Source organism: Ursus americanus, chromosome 14 (genome assembly GCF_024610735.1).
Source record: "Ursus americanus isolate L20-20 chromosome 14, mUrsAme1.1.p, whole genome shotgun sequence".
Classification (NCBI taxonomy): Eukaryota; Metazoa; Chordata; class Mammalia; order Carnivora; family Ursidae; genus Ursus; species Ursus americanus.
In genome coordinates, this window is record NC_142140.1 from 23,673,084 (window position 1) to 23,700,019 (window position 26,936).

At 39.4% G+C, this 26,936-nt stretch overlaps 1 protein-coding gene across 1 annotated transcript in view; it reads left to right on the forward strand.

Moving 5' to 3' along the window:
* SUCLG2 (succinate-CoA ligase GDP-forming subunit beta) overlaps positions 1-26,936 on the forward strand; it is a 254,209-nt gene that overhangs the window by 129,121 nt on the left and 98,152 nt on the right. The window contains exons 4-7 of the mRNA XM_045774661.2: positions 220-310; positions 4,879-5,031; positions 6,577-6,666; positions 14,052-14,148. Coding sequence (XP_045630617.1) covers positions 220-310; positions 4,879-5,031; positions 6,577-6,666; positions 14,052-14,148 — 431 coding nt within the window. The remainder of the gene's footprint in view (positions 1-219; positions 311-4,878; positions 5,032-6,576; positions 6,667-14,051; positions 14,149-26,936) is intronic.

Consider the following 26,936-nt stretch of genomic DNA (forward strand, 5'->3'; position numbering starts at 1 on the left):
CTTCCTTCCTCCTCCCTCCCTGCCTCCCTCATATGTATTTTGTTCTCCGTGAGCCTCTGGTACAGGGCTAGACACCTAGCACACCAGCAGAAAGCCCTGTGGACCCGCTGAGGGTGCAGCTGGAGCCCGTGCAGGGTGGACGTGAGGACATGGCATGCAGTCTGCTTTAAAATAGTTTTCAGCGTAGACATTGATTTTTTTTTCCCTTCTCTCTCTCAGCCCTCAAGTTGTGGGACAGCTGGCTAAACAGATGATTGGGTATAATCTAGCAACAAAACAAACTGCAAAAGAAGGTGTGAAAGTTAACAAGGTAATACGAATGCTTTGGGTCATTTTCTGTGTATGTGTCAGAAAGAAGAGAAAATCCTATTTTGATTTTGACAATCGGATGAAGCAGTGCACTTTGGTGATGCGCCATTTTGTGTTTTAAACCTCATATGATCTGTTTAGGTTGCGGTAGGACTTTGAGGAGAAATCAGAAGGGTTCTGTAATAGTACGAGTGTTTGTTGTCATCAGCATTTGGTAAAAGCAGGTGCGAGGGGGTGATGGAAGCACTTTCCCTTTCAGAATATAGCCACGTGCTGTTTGAAGCTGGAAGGGGCTTCGTATGACAGCTCTTATTATTCTGTGGGGGACAGTCTCTGCTCCTCCACAGCCCCACCCTCGTCCTGTGAGTCAGAATTACCTGCTATGATCGTTTTGCTGAGCATCGCTGTACCTTACTCTGAGGTGAATACCGTTTAAAGCCGCTATGGGCTGCACATCGTGCACACACGCAGAACATATAGCCCCAAATAAAGTGGCCTGCCTCAGTCGTGAGGTCGTGGGTGCTGGAGCCGAGGCCAGAACCTAACTCTGCTCCTGTCTGTCTGTCCACCTTTGCTGTACCCTCCTCACGTGTGGCGGCACCGCAGCTGGCTAGCTGATTTGCAGGAGCTGGTACAAAAACAAACACAGGGGCCTTTGTTCAAATGTCAAGTCAGCTCCAGCGAAACATTACACCGAGAGACCAAGATGGGGGCCCTTCTGAGCATTGGCCCCTGTGTGATGACGGGGTCACACGCCCCAGCCCTGGCAGGCACAGGCGGTTAGAACACCCCACTGTAACAGTGAAGGGGGGCACAGCCTTTTGGGGAGCAGCTATCTGCTTGGTTGACACAGCATGACAGAGGATGGTCTCCACCAGTGTGCCCTGCTGGGGGGAACCTGAGGCAGGATAAGTCTGTTTTTAATTTTTCAGACTGAGTTGTGTAGAATTTTTTTGAGATGACCAAAACAAACAAACAAACAAACAAACAAAACCCCTGCCATTTGGTTCTTAACGTACCATGACAGGGACTCTCTTGGGTCTCTCTTGGTCTGGAAGAGGAAGATGGAAATACTGGTGGTCATTAGTGCCTTCATTCTGAGAACCTAAAGATTTTATAAATGTCAGGATAGCATACTGATGAAAATGATTATGCTGATTTCCCTTTCCCACCTCTTCTCATATGTAAGAACTATTTAAAACTCAAAAGTGTTTTGTTTTGACTTTCGTTTGGCCCAACACAGTACTTGTATTTGCCTTTTAAATCTGGTTATGAGCCTTTACCTGTGTTAACTTCTTCAAAATTTGTCCACGGAGAACAAGATTAGTATTTTTGTTTGTAGGAATTCGTTGTTTTATATGGCTATATGAGTTTTTAGATTAGAGTTTGTGATACTTTTTAAAAGCATATAAAAATATCTAAAGCAGATTCAGGCTGTGTGGTAATGCATAAAATTAGTTTGTAGATAGGTTTCTGAAAGGCTGGAGATAAGTGCATGTTTGTACATTGAGTCATTGCCAGAAAGCCCCTAGAATGATTTACTTTTAAGTAATGTGGTTTTTTTTTCTTCTGATTGTAAAAGTGATTCACACATGTAAAAAATTCCAATCTTACAGAAATATAAAAATTTGAAAGTAAAAATTCCTTGGCTTCTCACCCCCCTGAAATAATGCCATATATTGTTTCTGTCCTTTCTCTTTGTAAAAATTATGTTGCCACATTCCTTTTTTTTTTTTTTTTTTTTTTAAGATTTTATTTATTTATTTGTCAGAGAGAGAGACAGCGCAGGCAGGGGAAGCAGCAGGCAGAGGGAGAAGCAGGCTTCCTGCTGAGCACGGGCCCTGATGCAAGATTTGATCCCAGGACCCTGGGATCATGACCTGAGCTGAGAGCAGACACTTAACAGACTGAGCCACCCAGGTGTCGTATGTTACCACATTCCCATAACAGTAACATTGTATGCAACTTTAAGGAACACGCTTTTTTTTTTTTTTTTAAAACTCGTATGAATTTTGAACAGCAGTCAGAAGTCCCCCGCATTATAGAAACTTCGGATTTCTAAGATTATTTGAGAAGTTGTTCAGACACATTACGTACATTGTACACATTGTATATTTTTTTTCTAAGGCTGTGCCAGTGCACTTATGGTGTATTCCCTAGGATAGTAATAGGGGAGGTGAGATTGTGCTACTCATCGTGTTCTTCATGATTCAGTATCAGCCAAGGTTACTACTCTACAATGAGAGAAGTTGAGGAACCGAGTATACTTTTAATTTTTTCTAATGACGGTCCTGTTACAAATATTATGTGTGCTGGTACTCATCCACAGATCACAGTTTCAATAGCATGATATTAAAAACAAAAACCAACCAGCCTGGTTCAGTGGTCCAGTAGTTCTCAAAAGCTTCCCATCGTGGAGGACTTCACAAAAAGGTTGTGTTGATGATATTGTTTTGTCAGTCACAGAAGAAGTCACATTTTTGAAATATATGAACTGAGGTCCTTGGGGGATGAGTGTTCATGGAATCCATTTAGACTCACTCTGCAGCAATGCCTAAAATATTCTGACTTCCTGGGCCATATGGAGGGCATGGTAATGTCAAAAAACTGATCTTGAAATAAAATATCTTGAATTATCCATTGATAATCATCATTTTCCCGGGAATATTTGCTTAAAGGGTGATAACGTTATTTCTATCAAGCAAGAGACTTTGGAGACAGCAGCTGGTCTTTTACAAATAGAAATTTGATGGAATGCAGAGCACATCTGTCAACATTTTAGAAGATTAAGAATAGGACTCTTGAATGACATCCTAAAAAGTTATAATGTTGTGTTGCTTCTCAGAATAACTACTGAAAATCATTAAATCTCCTTCTCTAGACTAGCTCTTATTAGAAAGTGAACTAGAAAACAGCATGCTTCTATGAAAATCCTAACACCGTGTGCCAAGAAGTATTTCTTACATAGTCATGAGTTACCATTTCTGATAAAAGAATCAATATGAACCCTCTCATAAGATATTTTATTTTTAACTGGTGATGCGTTTGAAAAGAAGTTCTCTATTCCTTACTTCATAGCTTTTTGGATCATCATATATTTATCCTATTTTCTGTGACTTAAAAATTAGTGGTTTGATGGCATCTGGGTAGTTAACATGTAATGCTGTTTAATCTGTGACTTTTTTGGGGAAATCTTTCACTGAACTACTTTTAGGAAAAGCAACATTAGTGCTTTTATTATTTTCACAGAAGTACTGATTCGTTATGAATATTCTTTTTTTTTTTTTTTAAATCATCGAAGATATCTTTTACCATTTTTGTTGGGAGTGTCAGTGGGTACAGCCCATCTCCCTATCTAGGGTAGTTTGGTAGTACTTACCACAAATTTAAATCTGAAGAGTCTAACACCTGTCCTTTTTCATCTTGGTACCTTATCTGCAGGGTTACTGAAACCAATGAGCAGACTTAGATGTGCAATGATAAGCACTGAAGTAGCGGTTTAGACAAATTCAAGTCCACGTAAATGTCGTAGGGACATGATTAGATAAATACTGACATATAAGTACCATCCAGTCACAAAGAAGACAGAGGACCTTGGAGAGATCTCCAAGTTGTAGCATTAAGATTAAGAAGGAAAAGAAAGAGAGGCATTCCGGTATGCGTAATATTCTTCCATGGGCAGGATGTCTCCACTAGTGTCACGCTTGTAGACGCCTTGGAAAGAGATACAGAGTTAATAGTGGTTTTTCCTGGTAGGCCTGCTGCACACAGTCATTGAGGCTGTGCTGAGCCAAAGGACAGCTGGCTGAGACAGCACAGAATGAAATCCTTCCATCCCACTTGCTTCTTGCCCATGCACGGTCCTGGCACGCACACGACAGCATCCTCCCGGAGGAAGGTGCTACTTTTTCTGATGATCACGTAGGTTCCATATAGGCTCCTGATCACCCTCACTCCTGAGGCCCGAGGGCTGTGTATGTGCGGCTGGGGGCTGCTGGCACTGTCTCGTTTATATACTTTTGGTACCTTTTGTATTATTTTTGAATGAGCAAATAGTATATTTGTAATTTAAAAGAAAGTAGAAATTAAATTAAAAATACAGTGATCCATGAGATGGAGGTGCACAAACATAGGAAGCACCAGACACACTACAGAAAGAATTCTTTCTTTGGCAGCAAATTTGATTTTCCACCAGTGCAATCGGGGAAGAATCAATGTAGTAAGATGTATGTACGGTTAACGTCTCAAATTAAAATAACAACTGCTTCCCTGGAGTTTTTCTTAAGTGTCAGGGTTTCTTAAGGAAGAAAAAAAGAAGATTAAAGTAGGAAGGTTCCTTGAGGCAAACCAAATACCTGTCACTTGAGCAAGTTAGCAGGATCAGTTAAGGAGGTGAAAATGGGCATTCTGTACCATGAGAGCAGAACTCGCAAATCTCTGGAAGCTAGCTCACTGGGTTTAAAGAGCCTGAAAATGAAGCTGTTTGATTTGTGTAGCAAGTTTATATAGATTTCCAGGTGGAACTCAGTTCAATGCTGAATTAATTTGACTTTCTCACTAATGTGGTAGGTGATGGTTGCTGAAGCCTTGGACATTTCCAGAGAAACCTACCTGGCCATTCTGATGGACCGGTCCTACAACGGCCCCGTACTGGTGGGCAGCCCTCAGGGGGGCGTTGACATTGAAGAGGTGGCAGCTTCGAATCCAGAACTTATTTTTAAGGTATGTTTAGATTTCTGGCTATGCTGTATTCATTGATCACTGTTACACAAGCTGCTAAAGATTTAATGTGCAGTCTGAGGCTGGTAGCAGTTCATTTGCTTCTGGGATTTACAGCATGAAGACGTTGAGTCCTTTTTCTTAACTGAGCATTCAGTTGAAGTTGGCTAGAATGAAGGTATTCCCTATCCAAGGTCTTTTTCTTTGCCTTTTCCCTTCCTTCCTTTATTCATCCTTCCTGCTTTTTCTTCCTTCCTCATTTCTTCCATCCACCCAAGAATTAACCAATGGGGGAGGACTGTGAGTTTTCCATTTCCTCTTGGTTAACTCTGCCCCACTTCATAGTACGTAGGATCCAGAATTTCTCTCCTAGGACACTGAATGTGAGCTGGAGACTGCCTCCATGTCTCCCAGCACCACTGATCTAAAACAGAATCCTTCGAAGGTCCAGATTCTATCGGTTTGTTTCAGTCCTTTAAATCTTCCCCTTAATTTCTAGCCATAGATCTGGCTGAGGTCAAATCCTAACTAGCCAGCAAGGGTCTCAGTGTTTCTAAGCCTCATTTTTTGAATCACTAAAGTGTAAGCGGGGTAATTTCCACCCCATAGAATTGTGAGGAAGAATGGGGTGATGGGTATAAAGTACTTCTCAACCTACCTCAGTTGTAAGAAGAAAGATCTGTGGTCTTTAGAACTATAATTCTGTTTTTTTAATTCTGGGTTCTTAGGATCAAAAAGATAACATTAGAAATTTTTACCAGAAAAAAAAAAGAAAAAGAAATTTTTAGCAGAAGGATTCATTATTTCTTTTAGAAAATGACTGTTTCCCTTCAGAAAGTGAGAATTTTATTTCTTGTCCTTTTTGTTTAGATCAGGTAATGATACTTTGGTGATTGATTTTAGAATGTTTTCACCAATATCACATAGTTAACTCCCTTGGAAATTAAATTGAGACTTTACGTGCTGGCTTACCAATAAGGCCTAGCCATTTTCAAAGTTAATGTGATTTAAAGAAGTCACTCCATTTGTGAAGAGCATACATGAAATAACGTATATGAACAGCACTTAGTATCTTGGAGAGAATGGCGCTTTGTAGAGCTAAGGTATTATTAATAATTATCATCATCAATAGGCTGTTTAAATCATATGGTAATATTTAACCTACGTATGACAGGCTCTAAACTTAACAGCAGTATTAGGCAGGAAAACCTTACTTTGGAAGCCTTCCAAAAGATGTCATAAAAATTAACTGACTAAATATTCGTCAGTGCCATCTGTATAGTAATTAAAAGTGAAAACTGGCATCCGATTGTCTTGTCAGCATGCCACCCTGAAGAATTATATAGTTTTTGGAAAGGCTGTTTTTTAGATGGTCTGCTAATTAAAACATACCCTATAGGCAGCCGCAGTAGCCCTGCTCAGAGATCTTTGGAAAGGTGCCACACTTTAATTACTCATTTGCAAATAAATACTAAGCATTTTCTTTCAAGGTTGTGAATCTTTTCATTTGCCTGTCTGAATTTTCCTTATTCGATTCATTTTTACTAGGAGCAAATCGACATTATGGAAGGGATAAAGGACAGCCAAGCTCAGCGGATGGCAGAAAATCTTGGCTTCCTTGGGCCTTTGAAAAACCAGGTACCTGAGCATGCGGAAGCCACTGTGAATGACTTGTTTCAGAAAACATCTGCTAGCTTGCTTACTTTCCTCGAATATTTGTGATTCCCAGGACACGGGATTATTTATCGTTTAACAGGTTTGCCCCCAGTTGTTTATGACGGAGAACACGATTTCCCTTGTATTCCAGAACAGGATGTTGATGAGATGTGTTCCTCTACGTGTGGGTATGTGGGCACATGTGAGTGTTACATGCAGACGTGCATTTTGCTCTATGTGTTAGTCTCTACTTTTTTCTGCAGTGCTGCAGTGCCAGCCCATGAATTAGACTATAGGCCATGGAGCGAGTAGAGGCACGGGCTGTAGGGTCAGGCAGACCTGAGTTTGAATCGAGCCCCGCCTCCCAGCATGTGTGATTCCGCCCATCTGAACGTCAGTGTCCTCATCTGGGACACCGGGCACAATGTCAGTATTGAGTACGCTGATGTGGGGAAGTGCTTATTCAGTACTCCAGAAAGGTCAGCTGCTATTGTTATTAATAATACACATTACTTAACTAATTGCTATTCTTTCGTAGCTAATGGGATTTAAGATGAATATTAATGGCCTGAAAGTGATATTTCACTGAAAACAGCTTAAATTATGCCAATTTAGTAATTACACCCCTTGCCTTCGAAGACAGAAAAATTGTCCTCTGAGCTGTTGAGGGAGAGACTCTGTCTTGAGCAGCGCAGCCCTGCATTGCCCTTGGTCCAGCCCATGGAGCCTGATTGTATGTTTACATAAGCAGGCTTCTTCGTCTCACAGTTAAATCAGAAGAACTTACTGGCTCCTCCACCTTAATAACCCTCGGTCCTGTGTGTATGTATCCATGAGTGTGTGTGTGTGTGTGTGTGTGTGTGTGTGTGTGTATGTATGTGTGAGAGTGTGTGTGTGTGTGTGTGTGTGTGTGTGTGTGTGTGTGTATGTATTCCCCTGGGGCTCCAGATGGTTACAGAGCATTTCCTTTAAATTATTTGGGCAACATTCCTCTAAAAGAACAGATTTCACACTCTTTTCTTTCTGACTTTACTTTGTCTTTTGACTGATTCTGTCTCTAGAAATTTAAGGGTGGCAATAAGACAAGTCATAGAAGGGTGAAGCAGAGTAAGACTTTCACCAATACGTGTGTTTAAATTAAGAGAGGACAGCACTTACTTGAACCTGGGAGGAAAGGCTCCCTTGGAAAGCAGAGGTTCAAGACGGTAGAAGGGGCAGGAACATCCGGAACTAAAGCTTGTGGAAGAGACAGCCAAGACTCAGTGGACAGGCAGAGGAGCTAATTGTCATTCCGAGACTGTCAAAGAGATGCCAAGTTAGTGACCTGCCGAAAGGAAGTTATGGTAGATTCTTGAGTAAGGGCAGCAGGGTTGGATTCACCCCCTGAGAATGAGGTCCCTAACTAGATTCGCCGCTTATTTGACGTTTATTGTGGGGCATCTTGTGTAAGGGTGGTGGTCACCGAGACCGCTCCTTCATGTGGTCACCGCGTTCTAGCCACATTGCCCTGCAGTCAGCTCCAGAATGTGCTCCATAACCCCATTCACCTCCTCCGTGTGCCTCTGCACATCTCTGTTTCTCTTACTTACTTGCATTCACCTTTGCACATCCTGATCTACACCATGGAAGGGACATTGTCAGCCTTGCTCACTGCTGCGTTGGCAACAAAGTGCTTGGCAGAGGTATCAGGGGCCCTAGAAACATTGGTCATATGCATGAATGAGTGCAACAGCACATCCCGGATGTCCACTTCGAACAGGTTCCTAGGGAGCTGGTGATAGGTAGCTGTGAGAGCAAGAGAAAAAATCTGGAGTGGGCGAATCTGCCAACGCCATGGCTTAACAGCTCAGGAGGTGAACATAACAGAGTTCTAGAGAAGGCACTAATGATGTTAGGTACGCCAGAAGACACTTTCCTTCCCCTTCCATATTATAAGAGAACTTTGGGAGTCATAACTCTTAAATGGTTGAATCATGTTTTCTCAGTAGCCCCGATACCCTAGGTTTTAAATGCGTTATCTGTGGAAGGAAGACGAACATGCCAGTTCTCAGGGGCCATTAGTAGCTATAATGTCATTATATTTTTAACTGAGTGTATCAAGGAAAGACGTCTTTTAATTCGTTGTTGTTTTTTTTTTTTTTCTCATTTCTTTGTCATCCACTAAATGAAAGGCTTTAAATCTTCCTTTGCTCAGCAAAGTTGGAGTGAGCGCTGCCTGGGTGCTGCTGACCCTGCTGGACCCTGGCAAACAGAGATAATGAGAAATAGCCATTGTCCTCCAGGGGCTCACAGAACAGTGCTCAGCTGCTGGCAGCGATTACAGGGAGAGGGGGTGTGAAGGAGACGAGGGCGTTCTGTTGTAGGTGTGTTGGAATTTGTTCATCTAGGGACACGTGATTATATTTGCACAGTAGGAGGGAGACTCTGTGTGTGCTGGGGTGGTAGATTTGGGAACCTCTGCTTTAGATTGCTTCCTCAAGCCACAGGGGTCAGTGACACGTTCCAGAAAGCCGGTGTCCAGTAAGTGTGGGAGGCTCCCCAGAAGAGAAAACATTTAAATGAGCGTTAATCAGTGACCCTTTGCTCAAGAAATAGTATCTTTGAGGCCCCTCAGATTCAATGTGACCTTGAAAGTCAGTTAATTCTCATCTAGGATGTGGTTTAGGCATCTGGAGGCAGAGCTCTTATGGATGAACAACTTATAACATGATTATCTTGTTACGTTATTAATATCTTTCCTGTAACTCATGCTTGTTGTCTCTGAACATGAGGTATTCACATTAGACTTAGGCAAAAAGTAAATAAATAAATAAAACGACCTTGCACAAAAACTACCGGGTGTGTGTTCCCAACAAAATTCATTTCAGCACGAATTGGTTGAAAAGACTAAAGCCACAGGAAAGCTGAAAATGACTAAAAATTCACAGATTTGTCAAGTGTGTCTTAGTTGTCCTCTATACTATTAATTTCTGAAAACATAGGCACCATGAATTGCCAACATGCGTCTTTATTTAGGATTTAAGCTAATAAAAGGATTTGAAGAGTGTAGTTAATAAATGATCACTAATGCCTCTGAGAATGGTTTGTCCCTCTGGCTGGCTTTAAAAAACGTATGTGAGTGTTGATGATACTGGTTCCTGGAATAAAACAGAAATATTTCTAAAATTTTTAACCTGCTAAAACATTTTTGAAGGTACTTGTAAATTTGTCAGGGTTTTGTGCATATGGCTCAAAGGATATTTGGTTTTAGGCATCTTAATTTTTTTTAATTGCTTAACAAACAACCTTAAAATAACATTAATTGATGGCAGAAGAAGAGAAAACAAATTTTCTGTATAGTGTGGTTTTGAACTGAGGAAGTAGGTGGCAGTAGGAAGCTGGCTGACTGTAAGGTAAACAGCAGAATGTTTTCTTTGACTTGTGTTTAATTTATTTTTTAAACTTGAACATGTTTAGAAAGCTGGGGAGCTAACCTCAGCTCGCCCCAGGGCCTGCCATTTTCTATTATTACACCTGCTCAGACTGACACATTTTCCCTGCCTAGCCTCTATAGCCATTTACTGGATGGCCTCTGGAATAAGGCACGTTCTGTCTCCAAGCTGGGCTGGTTCTCCCTTTTAGATCTTACAACACAGATTTTATAACACATTTCCCGTAGAGATCTTCTTTTTTTTTTTTTTAAAGATTTTATTCATTTATTTGACAGAGACAGCCAGCGAGAGAGGGAACACAAGCAGGGGGAGTGGGAGAGGAAGAAGCAGGCTCCCAGCGGAGGAGCCTGATGTGGGGCTCGATCCCAGAACGCTGGGATCACGCCCTGAGCCGAAGGCAAGACGCCCAACGACTGTGCCACCCAGGCGCCCCTCCCTTAGAGATCTTATAACACAAATCTAATCATGCTTCAATCCTGCTCAAAAAAATGTTTATAGTCCGTCTTTTTATAGTAATAAATAGCTATAACAGTGAATACTAGCCAAATGCTGTGTTAGTGTATAATTAAAATGGCATTAATGTTTAGAAAATTCAGGCCTCATGGTAAGCTATGTTGACACAGGCTTAAGGAGCTTCGAAGCACCCGGGGTATCCGCTGATGAATGAATGGATAAACAAAGTGGTATATACATGCAGTGGATAGTTGTTCAGCCTCGTAAAAGAGGGAGGTTCTGAGAAGCCATGGATGAGCCTTGAGGGCATTGTGCTAAGTGAAATTAGCCAGTTACAGAAAGATAAATATGTGTTTGAGTCTGTTTGTATGAAGTACCCAGACTCATCAGATTCATAGTGGCAGACAGTAGAATGGTGGTTGTCAGATGAGAACGGAGAGTTGTTATCTAATGGGTGTAGAGTTTCAGCTTTGCAGGATGGAAACATGCTGGAGCGTGGTTGCATGGCACTGTGAATATACTGGAGACTGCCAAACTGTACACTTAAAAAAATGATTGAGATCGTGCATTTTATAGTACGTGTATTTTAAAAAAGAAGAAAGCTTTAAAGTAGCTGGGCTAAGATCTTCTATATGCGTACGCCCAGAAGTTTTTTCCATTGTGTGGTTTCTCCTATTAGTAAATCAATCATTAATTGAACCAGTATTTAGTGAGTGTTGACTCTGTGCAGGGCTGCATAGGTACAGTGGATGCCACAGTGCCCAGGACAGACACCGTGCTGCTTTCATGGGGCTTACGTTGCAAGCTCATACCGATGGCCTAGAAAACCCCGAGAAATACAAATCTTTTTGGCACTGAGTGACCTACCAGCTTTGTACCATAGCTCAAATAAAATCTATTTGGATAAATAAATAAATAAATAAATAAACAAACAAACATGAAATAAAAGAAATCTTAAAGTATTTGAAAAAAATTGGAGAATTGTTTTAACACTCTCAGAGTGGGACCAGCCTTCTTAAAGTCTGACCCAAAGCTAGAATCCGTGAAAGAAAAGAGTGACATTATTATTACCAGATTCCATGTGGCAGAAGTAACAGACGCATGGGTGAAAGGCAAATGTTAAAGGAGGAAAATATTTGCAATTTATATGAGATGAAGAGCTAACTTCCGACATGTAAAAATGCTTCTTATAACTTAGTGAGAAAGAAGACTAAAACTGCAACAGAAAAAATGGGCAAAATTCAGAGAAAAGGAAATACAGATGTCTCTTAAGCTCATAGAATAATGCTCAAATTCATTAATAGTAAGAGCATTCCAATCAAAGATCTAAATGAGATACCCACTCTTACCTGGCGTACTGGCAAAGATCGATAGCTGATGGTTGTGCATAGAAAAACAGTTTCTCTGATACTGGGTTGTGGGAAACTAGTGACAGCTTCTACCAAGAATGATATAGAATAATCTTTTATTATTTATAATCCCCCACCCCCCTTTTTTGCTCCATTCTGGGGAATTTATCCTAGATATTCAGTCACTTATATGATACACATACAGAGATAGATAAGGCAGCATTTTAAGTAATGTCAAACAATTGGAAACCAAATAAATGGCTATTGTTTAAGAGAGAGGCTAAATGAATTATGATACATTCATGTAAGGTATTATGTGGCCACTTATAAGAATAAGCTCACTCTATTTGTATTGCCAATGAAGGCTTTATAAAGTCATTTAAGTAAAGAAACAAGGTATAGAACCGAGTTTGGTTTTTTAAAAGAGACGAATGGAGAATATGCATACTTGTACATACCTACAGTATCTGTCATTGAATCACCAGCCAGTGAGTAAGGTGGCTGCTGCAGGATGAGCCACGGGGAGCTGTGTGGCTGGGGAGTCTGGGGAAGGTTCAGAGGGAGACTCTTGCATACCTTGGGAATTTGGTAACATGTACATATATTATCTAACCAGAAAAAAATCAATATTAAAAAATATTCAATCTTACCCATTATGTATGTTTGGTTATTTGTAGTGACTTGGTTTCAAATTAGGATTTAAGAAAGTTTAGAAATATACATCAAATAAATTAAGAAAACGCGAATTTCATTTCCAGGAGTTCTTTCGTCAATATCAGAACAATGAAAGCACTCTCAATATTCACGCAGTGGGACTTAGTTCCAGGGAATTGGTTACATGGTGCTTCAAGAGTTGAGAAATTTCAGGGTGGACAGAGAGGCAAGGTAGAGCTAAAACGTAACATGTTGCTCCCTGCATGCTGGTGGAAGCTAAATGAAGCAGTGGTATTTCTGCACCATGGGAAATAGAAGGCAGAACCCTGGTGGGTCTCTCGTGGTTGCTAAAGCTAGAGGAGGAGATGCTTCTGCAAGGCAGAAAGAGAGGGGTCGAAGGACTCCAGCTTTTCCCTTTCTCCTTCCTCTTATCTCCTACCACTGCTTCTCCTTGGCTGAACTGAGCCATCCAGCCCAGAAGCCTTGGAAACTCAGCCTACAAGTGTCAGCTCCCCTGATACCCAGAGTAGGGATGGGGAAAAGCTGGAAATGGATGTGAGGGCAAAAATGCAGGGATGGAACAGTAAGTGAAAATATTGCCAACGGGGAACTATGGCTAGGCAAGAAGGTGGGGCCAAGAACGAGACTGATCCCCAGCACTGAGCCAGGGATACGCAGTCGTGCTGTGTCCATCACAGGCTGTGTTCACTCCAGGTGTGAGCTTTCCAGGCTCCTGTCAAGGCCCCATTCCGGATGTCTTTCCCTTGCCCCACTTCACACAATGCCAGCACGCTGTGACGTAGGCCATTCATAAAAGTTGCTTGAAAAGAATGAATGCATGAGTGAATTTCAAGCAGCAGGAGAAAAATGAAGTCAGGGCATAACATTGGGGAGACTCTGGATATGGTTGCTCTTTATGGTTTACGCCTTCAGGACAAACTGTTTAGTTGAAACGGTGCTGCTCCCCAACTCTACTGTGTAGGACTTTCATCTTCCTCTCTCGCCACAGTTTCCATTAGACACTCAGTAGTTGTTTCCCAGATTATAGGTTTGGAGCGATGAATGTAACAACAGTTTTATTCTAGCATAATAAGGAAAACCTGGTCATTATAAACTCTCAACATCGTGTTTACCTTTTACTTAAACGGAGCTTGTTTGTATTAATGATCGTGGCTCCTGCTGCAGTGTAGCTCAGCTAATAGGGACATGATAATTTACAAAAAGACTAACTGTGTTTTTAGACCGGACTGAAAATATTTTTGTTTTCCTGATAATGGTCTTTCCTGGTGTCTGGGGAAAAGTTGAGCAATTCCTTCTAATGAATAGCAGTGGAAATTAAAATAATTACGCTTTTCTGTTTTTCCCTTCAGAAAACCTAACGTAAAGACATAACTTGTTATTTTTAAGGTTTCATTAATCCAGCAAAATAAATGTGCTTTTACTGCTTTGGTGTAATTTCATCGTACTTGATCCCATTTAGGCCGCAGATCAAATTAAGAAGCTGTACAATCTCTTCCTGAAAATTGATGCAACTCAGGTGGAAGTGAATCCCTTCGGTGAAACCCCAGAAGGACAAGGTAACCAAAAAAAGAAAAAAAAACCACCAACAACAAATGAATGTAATTATTTATGCAAACTATAAATTAAATTGTACGAAAGACTGTAGCAGCAGCTTTGCCTTCGTTTCATTCAGTAATTTAATTTCTACCGTGGTCTCTAATACTCCCGTGATACAGTTGAACACTTCAGCGCTGGAGTTTGTTTGCAGCCAAATGCCAGGCCTCAGGGGGAGCTCCTTCTTGTTTTATTTAGAAATACCCATCCACCAGCACCCCCTTGTTTTTCCAGGGCCTTTCTGGCTTATACTGAGGTGAAATCTTGGGTAGAAACAGGAGCCTCTGCCTTGAGTAATGAATGGAGCTGGAAATGCTTGAAGATTTTTAGTTCCCATAAATTTGTACAAATGCACTTTGTGCCCCCCTGCTGGATTTATATCATCACCGTGAAGCCCTAGTGCCCTCCCATCCAGCTCTTTCACCTTACTTAGTCACTAGCTTCTGATTCAGGTGGGAGAAGGAGGCATTTTTGTAGAGAAGATTTTTCTATCCATCAGGCACTTGAAAAGCATAAAGAACTGTTTTCTATCCCAGTACCCACCCCTATTGCACTGTGCCTTACATACAGCTGGTATTCGGTAAATTCCTATTAATTCGGTAGTAAAAGCTTGTGAATGTATGTGTTTAGAGGTGGAGGGTGGGATATCGTATCAGGTGGATGGGACAGGGATACAGGAATGTAAGTTCCACAAACCTTGTCTTTTTTAGCACATTTCCCCCTGTGTCTTGTATGCTGTCTAGCATGTTGTGGGCAGTCAGTAAATAGGGATTCACCATTGGGTCAATTAGGTGATCTGCTATGTGCAAACACAACCAAGTTGCAGACCGAGGTGGACATAGTGTAGTGTTTTACAAAGGGGACTGCGTTCAAATTCTCGACCTGCTGTGTTCTGGCCACAGACCTGGGCTAAGCCTTGGGGTTTGGTTTTTGGTTTTTGTTTTGTTTTTTAATCCAAAAGAGTGGTAAAAATGATAACTGTCTTGTAGAGTGAATTGACTGGTGTTCGTGTAAACATCCACTGTCAGACACAAAAGAGGCCAGTCCCTGACATTCATAAGATGTAGGTCCTCTTCTCATATAGTCCAGGAAAAACACCCAACAAACAAAAGTCTAGGATCAGATGGCTTCACAGGTGAATTCTACCAAACCTTTAAACAAGAGTTAATACCTATTTTTCTCAAACTGTTCCAAAAAATAGAAAGGGGAGGAAGGCTTCCAAATTTATTCCATGAGGCCAACATTACTTTGATGCAAAAACCAGATCAAGACATCACCAAAAAGCAAATTATAAGCCAATATCTCTGATGAACATAGATGCAAAAATTCGCGATAAAATACTAAAGACCAAATTCGACAATACATTAAAAACAATCATTCACCATGATCAAGTGGGATTTATTCCTGGGATGCAAGGGAGGCTCAGTATTTAAAAATCAATTAATATGATGCATCACATCAACAAGAGAAAGGATAAAAACTGTATGATTATTTCAATAGATGCAGAAAAAGTATTTGACAAAGTACAATATCCATTCATGATAAAAACCCTCAACAAACTAGGTTTAGAGGGAACATATCTCAACATAAGAGGTCATCTCTGAAAAACCCATAGCTAATAGCATACTCATGGTGGAAGATAAAGAGCTTTACTCTAAGATCAGAAATAAGACAAGGATGTCCATTTTCACCAGTTTTATTCAACATTGTACTGGAAGTCCTAGCCACAGCAGTCAGACAAAAATAAATAAATAAAAGGAATCCAAATTGGAAAGGAAGAAGTAAAACTTTCACTATTTGCAGATGACATGATACTATATATAGAAAACCCGAGGGGCGCCTGGGTGGCACAGCGGTTAAGCGTCTGCCTTCGGCTCAGGGCGTGATCCCGGCGTTATGGGATCGAGCCCCACATCAGGCTCTTCGGCTATGAGCCTGCTTCTTTCTCTCCCATTCCCTCTGCTTGTGTTCCCTCTCTCTCTGGCTGTCTCTATCTCTGTCGAATAAATAAATAAAATCTTAAAAAAAAAAAAAAAAGAAAACCCAAAAATGACTTCACCACAAAACTACCAGAACTGATAAAGGAATTCATTAAAGTCGAAAGAAAGGGAAGAAGAAAGGTGGGGGGTAAACAGAAGGGGGAATGAACCATGAGAGACTATGGACTCTGGGAAACAAACTGAGGGCTTCAGAGGGGAGGGGGGTGGGGGAACAGGATAGGCTGGTGATGGGTAGTAAGGAGGGCATGTATTGCACGGTGCACTGGGTGTTATACGCAAGTAATGAATCATGGAACTTTACATCAAAAACTAGGGATGTACCGTATGGTGACTAACATAATACAAGAAAAAATTATTATAAAAAAAAAGAAATCACCAGTTCTGGTCTCTGTTTCAGCCCTGCTACATAAGTTACTATGTGGTTTACAGTAAATCATGTAAACTCTTTTAATGCATTAAAAATGATGGTGCAACCACAAAAAAAGAAAAAATAAAAAAAATAAACATTCCAATCAAGCAAATTAAAAAAAAAAAAGTCACAGGACTTAAAATCAATATATAGAAATCTGTTGCATTTCTATACACGAATAATGAAGTGGCAGAAAGAGAAGTCAAGAAAACAATCTCATTTATAATTGTACCAAAAATAATAAAATACCTAGGAATGAATTTAATCAACAAGGTGAAAGGTCCTATACTCAAAAAAAACTATAGAACATTGTTGAAAGAAATTGAAGATAACACAAACAAATAGGAAGATATTCATTCCATGCTCATGAATTGGGAAAACAAATATTGTTAAAATATCCATATACCCAAAGCAATCTACAGATTTAAGGCAATCCCTGTTAAAATACCAATGGCATTTTTCACAGAACTATGACAAATAATCTTAAAATTCGTATGGAACCACAAAAGACCTTGAATAACCAAAGCAATCTTGAAAAAGAACAAACTGGAGGTATCACAATCCTAGATTTCAAGACATACCACAAAGCTATAGTAAACAAAACAGTATGATACTGGCACCAAAATAGACACACAGATCAATGAAACAGAAATAAACCCATGATTATACAGTCAATTTATGACAAAGGAGGAAAGAATATGCAATGGGAAAATACAGTTTCTTCAACAAATGGTGTTGGGAAAACCAGACAGCTTCATGCACAAGAATGAAACTGGACCATGTTCTTACACCATACACCAAAATAAGCTTGAAATGGACTAAAAATCTAAATGTGATACCTGAAATCATAAAAATCCTAGAAGAGAGGCCATGCGGTAATTTCTTTGACGTTGGCTGTAGCAACATTTTTTTATATATGTCTCTTGAGGCAAGGGAAACAAAAGCCAAAATAAACTATTGGGACTAAATCAAAATAAAAAGCTTTCACACAGCAAGGGAAACCATCAACAAAAAAAAGACAACCTATTAAATGGGAAAAGATATTTGTAAATGATACATCTGATGAGGGGTTAATATCACAAATATATAAGGTACTTATATAGCTCAACATCAATTAAAAATGGGCAGAAGACATGAACAGACATTTTTCCAAAGAAGGCATATGGATGGCCAACAGACACATGATAAGATGTTAAACATACTCATCATGAGGGAAACAGATCAAAACCACAATGAGATATCACTTCATACTTGTCAGGATGGCTAAAATAGAGAACGCAAGAAACAAGTGTAAGGATGTGGAGAAAGAGGAACCCTTGCGCACTGTTGGTGGAAACGAAAGCTGGTGTGGTCATCATGGAAATCAGTATGGAGGTTATTCAAAAAATTAAAATTAGAATTACTGTGGGACTCAGGAATTCCACTACTGGATATTTATTTACCTAAAAAAATAAAAGCACTAATTCAAAAATAAATATGTACCCTTATGTTTATTGCAATATTATTTATGATAATCAAGATGTGTGGAAACAACTCCAGTGCCCATCCATAGATGAGTAGATAAAGAAGCAGTGTGTACACACACACACACACACACACACACACACACAAATATTAGTCATAAAAATGAATGAAATCTTGCCATTTGCAACAATATGGATGGATCTAGAGAGTATCATGCTATGTGAACTAAGTCAGACTGAGAAAGACAAATACCATATGATTTTAAATTCCACTCATAGGTAGAATTTAAGAAAGAAAACAAATAAACAACAACAAAAAGGAGACAACAAAACACTCCTAAATACAGAGAACCAGCTGGTGGTTGCCAGAGGGGAGGTAAGTGTATGTGTGTGTGGGAGGGTGGTATATGAAATAGGTGAAGGGGATTGAGAGTACACTCATTGTGATGAGCACTGAGTAATGTCTAGAACTGTTGAGTCACTGTATTGTACACCTGAAACTAATATAACACTGTATGTTAACTATACTGGAATTTTTTTAAGTACAAAATGGTAACAATAATAATAGTACCTACCTTAGAAGATCGTTATGAAGATAATGTTCCTAGAACAAGGCGTCGCATATGGTTAGAGGTACAAAAGCATTAGCTATTATTATTTTATTATTTCTTATCCTTCTGAAAATCAAACAAGATAATGGATATTGAAAGTAAAACATAAAAAAAAAACAGAAAGTAAAACTTCATTTAAAAATTAAGTCCTTGTTTAAAATTGTAGTTGTCACCAATTGTACTTAAACTAATGAAAGACAGTCCTGATCTCCTTCCATGAATCTTGTGGCATTTCTGGTGCAGGTCCCTGTATTCTTCTCATAAATTCTCCATTTTCATTTTTAAAAAGTTAAATTAGGGGCACCTGGGTGGCTCAGTCTGTTAAGCATCTGTCTTCACCTCAGGTCATGATCTCAGAGTCCTAGGATTGAGCCCCATGTCAGGCTCCCTTCTCAGCAGGGAATCTGCTTCTTCCTCTCCCTGCTGGTGCTCTTGCCCGTGCCCTCTTTCTCAAATGAGTAGATAAAAAATATTAAATTTTTTTTTAAAAAGTAAAGTGATAGGGGCGCCTGGGTGGCACAGTGGTTAAGCGGCTGCCTTCAGCTCAGGGCGTGATCCCGGCGTTATGGGATCGAGCCCCACATCAGGCTCTTCCGCTATGAGCCTGCTTCTTCCTCTCCCACTCCCCCTGCTTGTGTTCCCTCTCTCGCTGGCTGTCTCTGTCTCTGTCTCTGTCAAATAAATAAATAAAATCTTTAAAAAAAAAAAAGGTAAAGTGATAGCTATAAAAAAAGAGTATTCCAGAAAAGGTATGGATTTCATCTTTTTGTCTATTTTTTTTGTTTTTTTTAGACAAATAGTAATGTTGAGGAAGCCATTGAAAATAATATGTTTCCTGGTTTGCACAGGTGACCGCCAGATAAAGATCTGTGATAGGTTATTTGTAAACAAACTACCTTTTATTCATAAATATTTTAAAAATTCTGTTTGACTATAAAATCATAGTATTTTATGTAGAGAAGAGTGAAGTGGAGGAAAACTCTGTTTTGACCTCAGATGACACATACTTTGCTAAGTTTTTACATATATTCTTTTTTATTACTTATAGCAATCCTGAAAAGTATGGAGTTATTATCCCTATTATGTAGAGGTTTGAAAATTAATGTGACTCCTCCATAGGCAGCTCGTTACTGGAGCTGGAATTTGGACCTGTGTCTCTCTCAGTACAGTGTGTGTGTTGATTTTGATATACCAAACTGTTTTCTTTTTTTACCTTTTTTCTCTTAAACCATTAATTTACTTTTATCACAGTGATCTATATGTAGTCTCCAGCTTAGTGGAAATTAGTCCAAATTCGTGCTGCATTGAGTGGCTGTTAATTAAATCCAAGAAACAGAAGAGAAGGAAGTTGAGTATAAGTTCTTCAAGGTCATGGCTTCCTTTTCAAACTAGTATGCATAAGCGACCTGGTTATTTCATATTTTAAAAAAATGGAAATTCAGCCAAGGAATTGGATAAAAGTCAGGCTATAATACTATTTTCACTCAAACCTTTGGTAAGTTGTCCGTCACAGATTGCGGTCTGATGCAGGGAATAAGGGTGCAAGAAACTTTTCCTAGAATATATTTGTAAAACCTCATGAAATCAGAAGTTTTTTTTTTAATTATGAAGAGAAAGGAAAATTCTCGAGCTTTTTTGAAGGAGTCATCATAAAATACATGTCGTGTATATAGTTCATTAAAGCATAAGTCTTATGTGATATTTTTAAGAGCAAAATTATCTTTAGCTATTAATTTGTTCATTGTACCATAAAAGTTCAGCTATTGAATTATAATCACAATTAAAGGAGTGTGTTGGTTTATAACTCTAATGAGCAGTAGTCAAATTAAACCCAATTAGGAAACAGTGATTAATGACCAAATGTATAAATTGATCTTCATCATTGTCACAATCCCCTAAAGCAATCCTTTATTTAGGGGCTGTAAAGAAAGTCATTTATATCCTAGCAGTATTAATAATCTTAATATTTATAATGTGAATATTTAATTTTTTTCCATTTAGATCAGTAATAGCAGAGCATATAATGTTTCACATTAAAATTGTGATTTAATAATGAGTCAATTTAGAAGTTTAAGGAGCTTAGCATCACACCAAACATTTTTACTTTAAACTTATGTTTTGCAAAGCTTCTTTGTAAGAGAGTTTCTTCCACTTTCCATTGGTTAATGAGGAACATTTTTTAAAAATCCAGGTGGCTGGTCATATATTTGCACAACAGATGATACTTGGTTGAATGAAGAGCAATGATCTTGATAACATCTATGCTGCTAGGTCACCCATGGGAAATTTTTAATGTGGTGAAAGAACTGCAGTCCAACAATTATTTTTTTCCAATGTGATTAATAATTTGATTCAAAAAATATGATTTGGCACAATTGACTGTAATGTAGTTTAGTGACTGTTAGAATTATAATGGTTGTTAGCAAGAGAAACCTACAACAGTCTAGTTTTTGTTAAGAGGCTTCCAGGTCAGGGAAGGATACTTATTTTCGTCATGTAACAAGGAGTGGTCTGGTTTAGGGCATGAAGGGAACAAGGGATTCTCTGATCTTCCAGCCTAGCTACCTCTGAATTGGCTTCTTCATCGGCCAGTCTCTCTGGAGGGGCCGCCAAGATGGCTCCCATTTTTCATCATTCTCCTCCAGCAACCGCAGCGATCTTTTCAAATGATTCTGATTGGCCCTACTTGGGTCCATATCCACATCTAGACCAGTCACTGAACTGGAATCACAGATGCAGGAGAAAGGCAATTTCTCAATGGAAAAAGGGATAGAGCTCCATGTCTACCAGAATGGCCTTAATTTTATTGAAATGAAAGTAAGCTGTTAATTAAATAGTCGAAGAGAAATGAACTCTCTTCCTTGCTTGTCCAGTTGTATCGCCAGAATTAATTCATTAAACCTGTGGTCCAGTTCTCCCTGCTCAGCGGGGAGCCTGCCTCTCCCTCTCCTGCTCCCCCTGCTTGTGCTGTCTCTCTCTTTCTCTCTCTGTCAAATAAATAAATAAAATCTTAAAACAAAAACAAAGCAAAACATGTGGCCAAGTTAGAAGCAAGGTTTTCTTGGGGTGCCTGGTTAGCTCAGTCAGAAGAGCATGCAACTCTTGATCTCAGTCAGAGTCATGAGTGTGAGTCCCACATGGGTGCAGAGATTACTTAAGTAAATAAAAGACTTTAATTTAAAAAAAGCAGGGTTTTCTTCATCATTATTTATTTATCTACCTATCCATTCATTCATCTGTTTTACAAGCTGCTGTGAGATTTTATGTTCTATTTCATTTCTTACCACTTTCAGCCGGATCTGCCTGTACACAGACTCCTTTCTTTGGTGTCTCTAAAATAATGTTTCTCAGTGGGGATGGTGGGCATATTGTCCCCTCAGGGGATGTTTGGCAATGTCTGGAGACACTTTTTTTTATTGAGATACAATCGACATACAGCATTATATTAGTTTCAGGTATACAACACAGAGATTCCATGTGATCACCACCATGAGTCTAGTTGACATCCATTTTTATTTATCACAACTGGGAATGCAGGATGCTACTTGCCTCTCGTGGGTGGAGGCCAGGGATGTTGTTAAACATCTTACGGTACACAGTTCATCCCCCACCCCCAACAGATAATGATCTCACCTAACCTACCAGGAGTCCCAAGATTAATAATTCGGGCTCTGAGGCATTTTCGACAGTTGGAGCCCAAGTCCATTCACCAAGCTATCGGAATGAAACCCAATTTAAAACAGTGATTACCTGGCCAAGATTCCATGAGAACTAAGGCTGAGTGATCCAAAGTTAACTCGCACATCAGATCCCTTTCTTGCTTCAGATTAATTTCCCTAAATAGCCACCCTGTTGCTTCGTGTTAGCAAGTGCCCATGTTGTTGGTGGGTGTTTCTCTCTCTTTCTCTCTTTATACACAAGACTCTATTTTCAAGAACATTTTCAGTTCTCTACCTTCACCCAAATCCCCCTCCCGCCTTGTATCTATTTTCTCTTTCGCAGCAACTCAAGAAAAGTTCTAAAAAGTACACAACTCTTGGAACATCAATATTTAATGGAAAGTGGGACTAATTTGAAAGTATCAGCATTTTAAGGCCATCTCGGTGAGATGCATTTCAATAGCATAGTATGGTTATTTATCACAAATCAAATGCAGTACAATGCTTGAAGACAGATTATTTTTCAAACTAATTATGACAATCTTATTTCCTGCTGTTTTTATGTTTCTTTTATGTGTGAGTCCCCCCTCTGAAATGCATTTTTCTTTTGTTTAATTCTGTAGCACATTCTTCTGTTAAAGCTCTAGGGTCAGAGGCTGCTAACTGCCAGTCAGGTTCTTCATCTAGGTTGGTGAATTAGCGGCTCACAGAATCTCACACCACTAAACAAAAAAACAAAACTCCGTATGAATATAAGTACCGCAGCTTTCTTTGATATTTGTTCAGAAGGAAAATTCATTTGTATAATCTATCAAGCATGTAACAATGTGCTTTTGATGGTGAAAATTGTTTTATAAATATTAATAGGTATGTTTTTTCACCCACTTTGTACACAGAATGGCCTTTGTTCAAGATGAATTTTCTATAGAATTGAGGTTTCATTAACATGACATTGAATATCTTACATCTGAACCAAGTTCAGTACCTCAAAAAATACATTTTAGCATAGTTTGTTGTTTTAATGAAAAAGCTAAGGTTTGAGCAAGCAAGTTTATTTTATTGCCCCGCTGTTGACATAGCCATCAATCCATTTTTAACACACTCATTCTAAAAGTGTACTTGGACGGGTCTTACAGGGGGAAATAAGCATATAAGAGTTAATCAATATTCAAGGATTAATCCACTCCTTTTGTGCAAGCTGCAGGTTTTTGTTTATTTTGTCCCTTACGCTTTTTTGTTTTCATGCCATTAGATGCCCTTTCCTGTTTCTCTTTCACTGTAATAAGTATGATACCTGTGGCCATTACAACATGAGAAGTGTGACTTAGTAGAGATTGGCAGTCTTTTTCTGTAAAGGACCATATAGCCTTAATTATAACGAGTCATCTCTGCTGTTTCTTGGGACAGCAGCCATAGAAATATGTAAATGAATGGGTGTGGTTGTATTCCAGTCCAACGCTGTTTATAAGAACAGGCAGCAAGCTGTCCCAAGGGCTATGCTTTGCCACACCCTGACTGAGATTCTCATTTGGAGCAGCGTAATCCAATCTTTAGCCACCCTGGCCTTAAGGAAAGGTATGGTGTGATTTGAGGGTCATCAAAGGCCTCTCTTCCACCCCCAACCTTTAGGCTAAAATCTCCTTCTCTGTCCGTCACATAGCCTGAAATGCCAACCATTAAAATCCATTCTGTGGGAAATTCTTATGTATTCTGAATATGGCGTTTCACTGAGTATCATAGGTAACCTGTACATCTGTAAACTCCAGTAGGCATTAGTTTAGATTCACTGTAAACCGAAGTCTAGGGTTATAGGGAATGAGACCAAGGACAAGTCATTTTTAGTATAGAAGAATCCTATAGCCTGAGCCGCAGCCTTGGGAAGCTGAGTGTAAGAAAGAACTGAGCAGGTGGAGTGTGGCGTTGGTTTAATAGCTGCTTTGCAGGGAGTGCCTGATTGCACCAACAGCATGCAGTAGAAAATACTCCAGTTTCCATTTTAGAGACAAGGCCACTGGGCTTAAGAGAGGTGATACTGGCTACCTGACTCTGAAGTCCGAGTTGTAATTCATACCCAGGTGTGTTTGATGCCAGAGTTCACTAAGTGGTGAAGTTGAAGGAAAAACATCCAGGCGATACAGCATTATAAACTGAGATAGTGGGGCAGGAAAGCATTTTGTATGTTTGGGACTGCCTTTAAAATAACAAATATGTGTCTAAAAGAGTCCAGGTACCTCCTTAAAGTGCTTTATTCCCCCTGTGCTCCACCCACAGAAAAGATTAAGGCTTTGAGGGTGACAGTTCAGTTTTGGGTCACCCTTCTTAATTCCTAAGTCCCCTCACTTCCTATTTACATAGTGTTTGTAACATCCCAAAGCACTAGGATGTAATGTACATTGGCCTAGTTGTGTCATTTAGTTTTCTCTACGGAGAGGGAATGACTGGCAAGGGGCCATTGCAGAGAGGCCATTTATCCCATAAGTCTCATACCTGTAGGTACTCCTTTTATCCCATAGTTACCATCTTCGCTCTGGTTTAACTAACGTTTTCTCAGGGTGGTCCCCAAATAGTGAACTCCTTTCTGTCCTTGACGTATAGGTCGCACTGCAGGAAAAAGCATCTTTTGAAAATCTGGCTTTGCAGAGGGTAGTTGGGGCTGCCTTCTGAACTTCGAATACATATGCATTAATTATGTTCTCTCAAGTAGCTTGGAACTGTAGTCTTTGTAAGGGGCAAAGATCAGCCTGGACCTATTTTGATTTACTAGTTTATTGATTTTGACCAAGAATTCTTTTATTTGAAAGTCTTCAGTTAGGAAGTCAATTTGATAGCCTTTGCCCATTCATTTTGAAGGTGTCAGTTACAAGTAGTCTTGCCAATGAGTAATGGAGGAGCTAAAATTACTAATAAATTAATTAAAATTTATTTATAAGCTTAGTGGAAAGCCAAGAATGAAGTTGCTTTCCTATTGATTATTATACCAGTCATTAACTGCTGACAAAATGCCACTGTGACAAGCAGAGAATGTTGGCCAATTCCTTTGGTAATTGTAGGATTCCATCATTAAGGTTGCTGTATTCTGTTCAGTAATTACTCATTTGCTCCATGTATTCACAGTGTGTGGGTAAAGTGGTTGGACATTTTGTGGCAAGACTAAGGACTCTGGCAGACATTAACTTCTATATAAGATTCTCTCTTGTCAGTCAGTGCTACTTTAAATAATTTGCGGTTTGGGCTTTTATTTATGCCAAGTATTCTTAGATGTTAAAATGCCAGTTCTGCATAGATTTGTATCAAAGTGCTTGATTTTTGTGGTAGAGAGACCCTTGTATAAAGGCTCTATGGAGGGTCTGTAACTCTAGGGTGTTGTAACATTATTTTCTTGTCATTGTAAGCAAATGGGGTGAACAGACCGTTGTCATTACTTTTGAATGAATTATTCCAGGTTGTTTCCCTTTGAAGAAGTAGGTGATTTTCACCAATGCTGGAGGAGAATGGGTAATCTCTCTAAAGTCTAGGTCAAAGATCCCTACCTATGAATATCTGAAGTAAAGTACAAGAATGTTAGAATGGAATGTTCTCATAGATAACTAATTTCTCCCTGAAGGGATATAATAAAAGGGGTCAGATCCCAAAAACCTGCATTCCACCCCTCCTCACTGCAGACTCTCCCTGAGACTTCATTAGAAGCTATTCTGCTGTAAATCAAGGAAAACGCTCTTTCTGTGGTCCATCCATATCACCCAGTGAGTTTCAACTGTTTCCAGGGCTCCTGGCCATTGAGAGAGTTGGGAGATTTCTACTTGCACCAGAAAGTAGAAATAGTAGTGCTTGTAATGCCTGGCCACCTTCCATTATATCTGATCTGTCTCGATCTCTTAGTGTTTTATAACTTGAATCAAAAGAGTCCTATCTTGCATACATGAGGATAATGGTCCTAGTTTGAGCAGACCCCAAAGTAAGTATATCAGCAGTTTAGGGATTGTTATTTCCATTTTCCAAATAAGAAAACTGAGGCCCAAAGAAGCAGTAGGTTAAGTTTTTTTTTTTTTTTATCAAGTTACAGAGTTAGTTAAGGATCAAATAAAAAACTATTGATTCTAACCCAGTGTTCTTTGCACTAAGTCTTTCAGAAATATTAGCGAGGATACTGATTAAATAAAAATGTCACTTTGCAGCCTCAGAAGGACAAAGGAGGACAGTGGGATTAAGCTTTATAATCTCGTTTCTCTTTGCATAGAAGGTATAAGTGAAGATTAGTGGTTATATACTAAAAATAAGAAATGTAATAAAATGGCAAATCAGAGCTGTATATAGATGTGGCAGTCTTTAACTTTTAATGGGTGACCACAGTTTATATTATTATTTTATTAAACAGAGACCAACAGGTATAAATTACTCTGCTCTTTATGAGAATGTAAGTCCCTTGAGAACAGGGACTATGCCACCATATTTGTCTTTGTAGCCCTAAAGTTTAAGATCAAAAAGCCATAACAGCTTCTCCTACCCCTATCATGAGAAAAAAACGACAATGTCTTATTTTTCTTTCTTCTGTACCTGCCAGCTGGGGGAAGTAATTTATAGATCCTTAAGAGATATTCATGTATGTGCC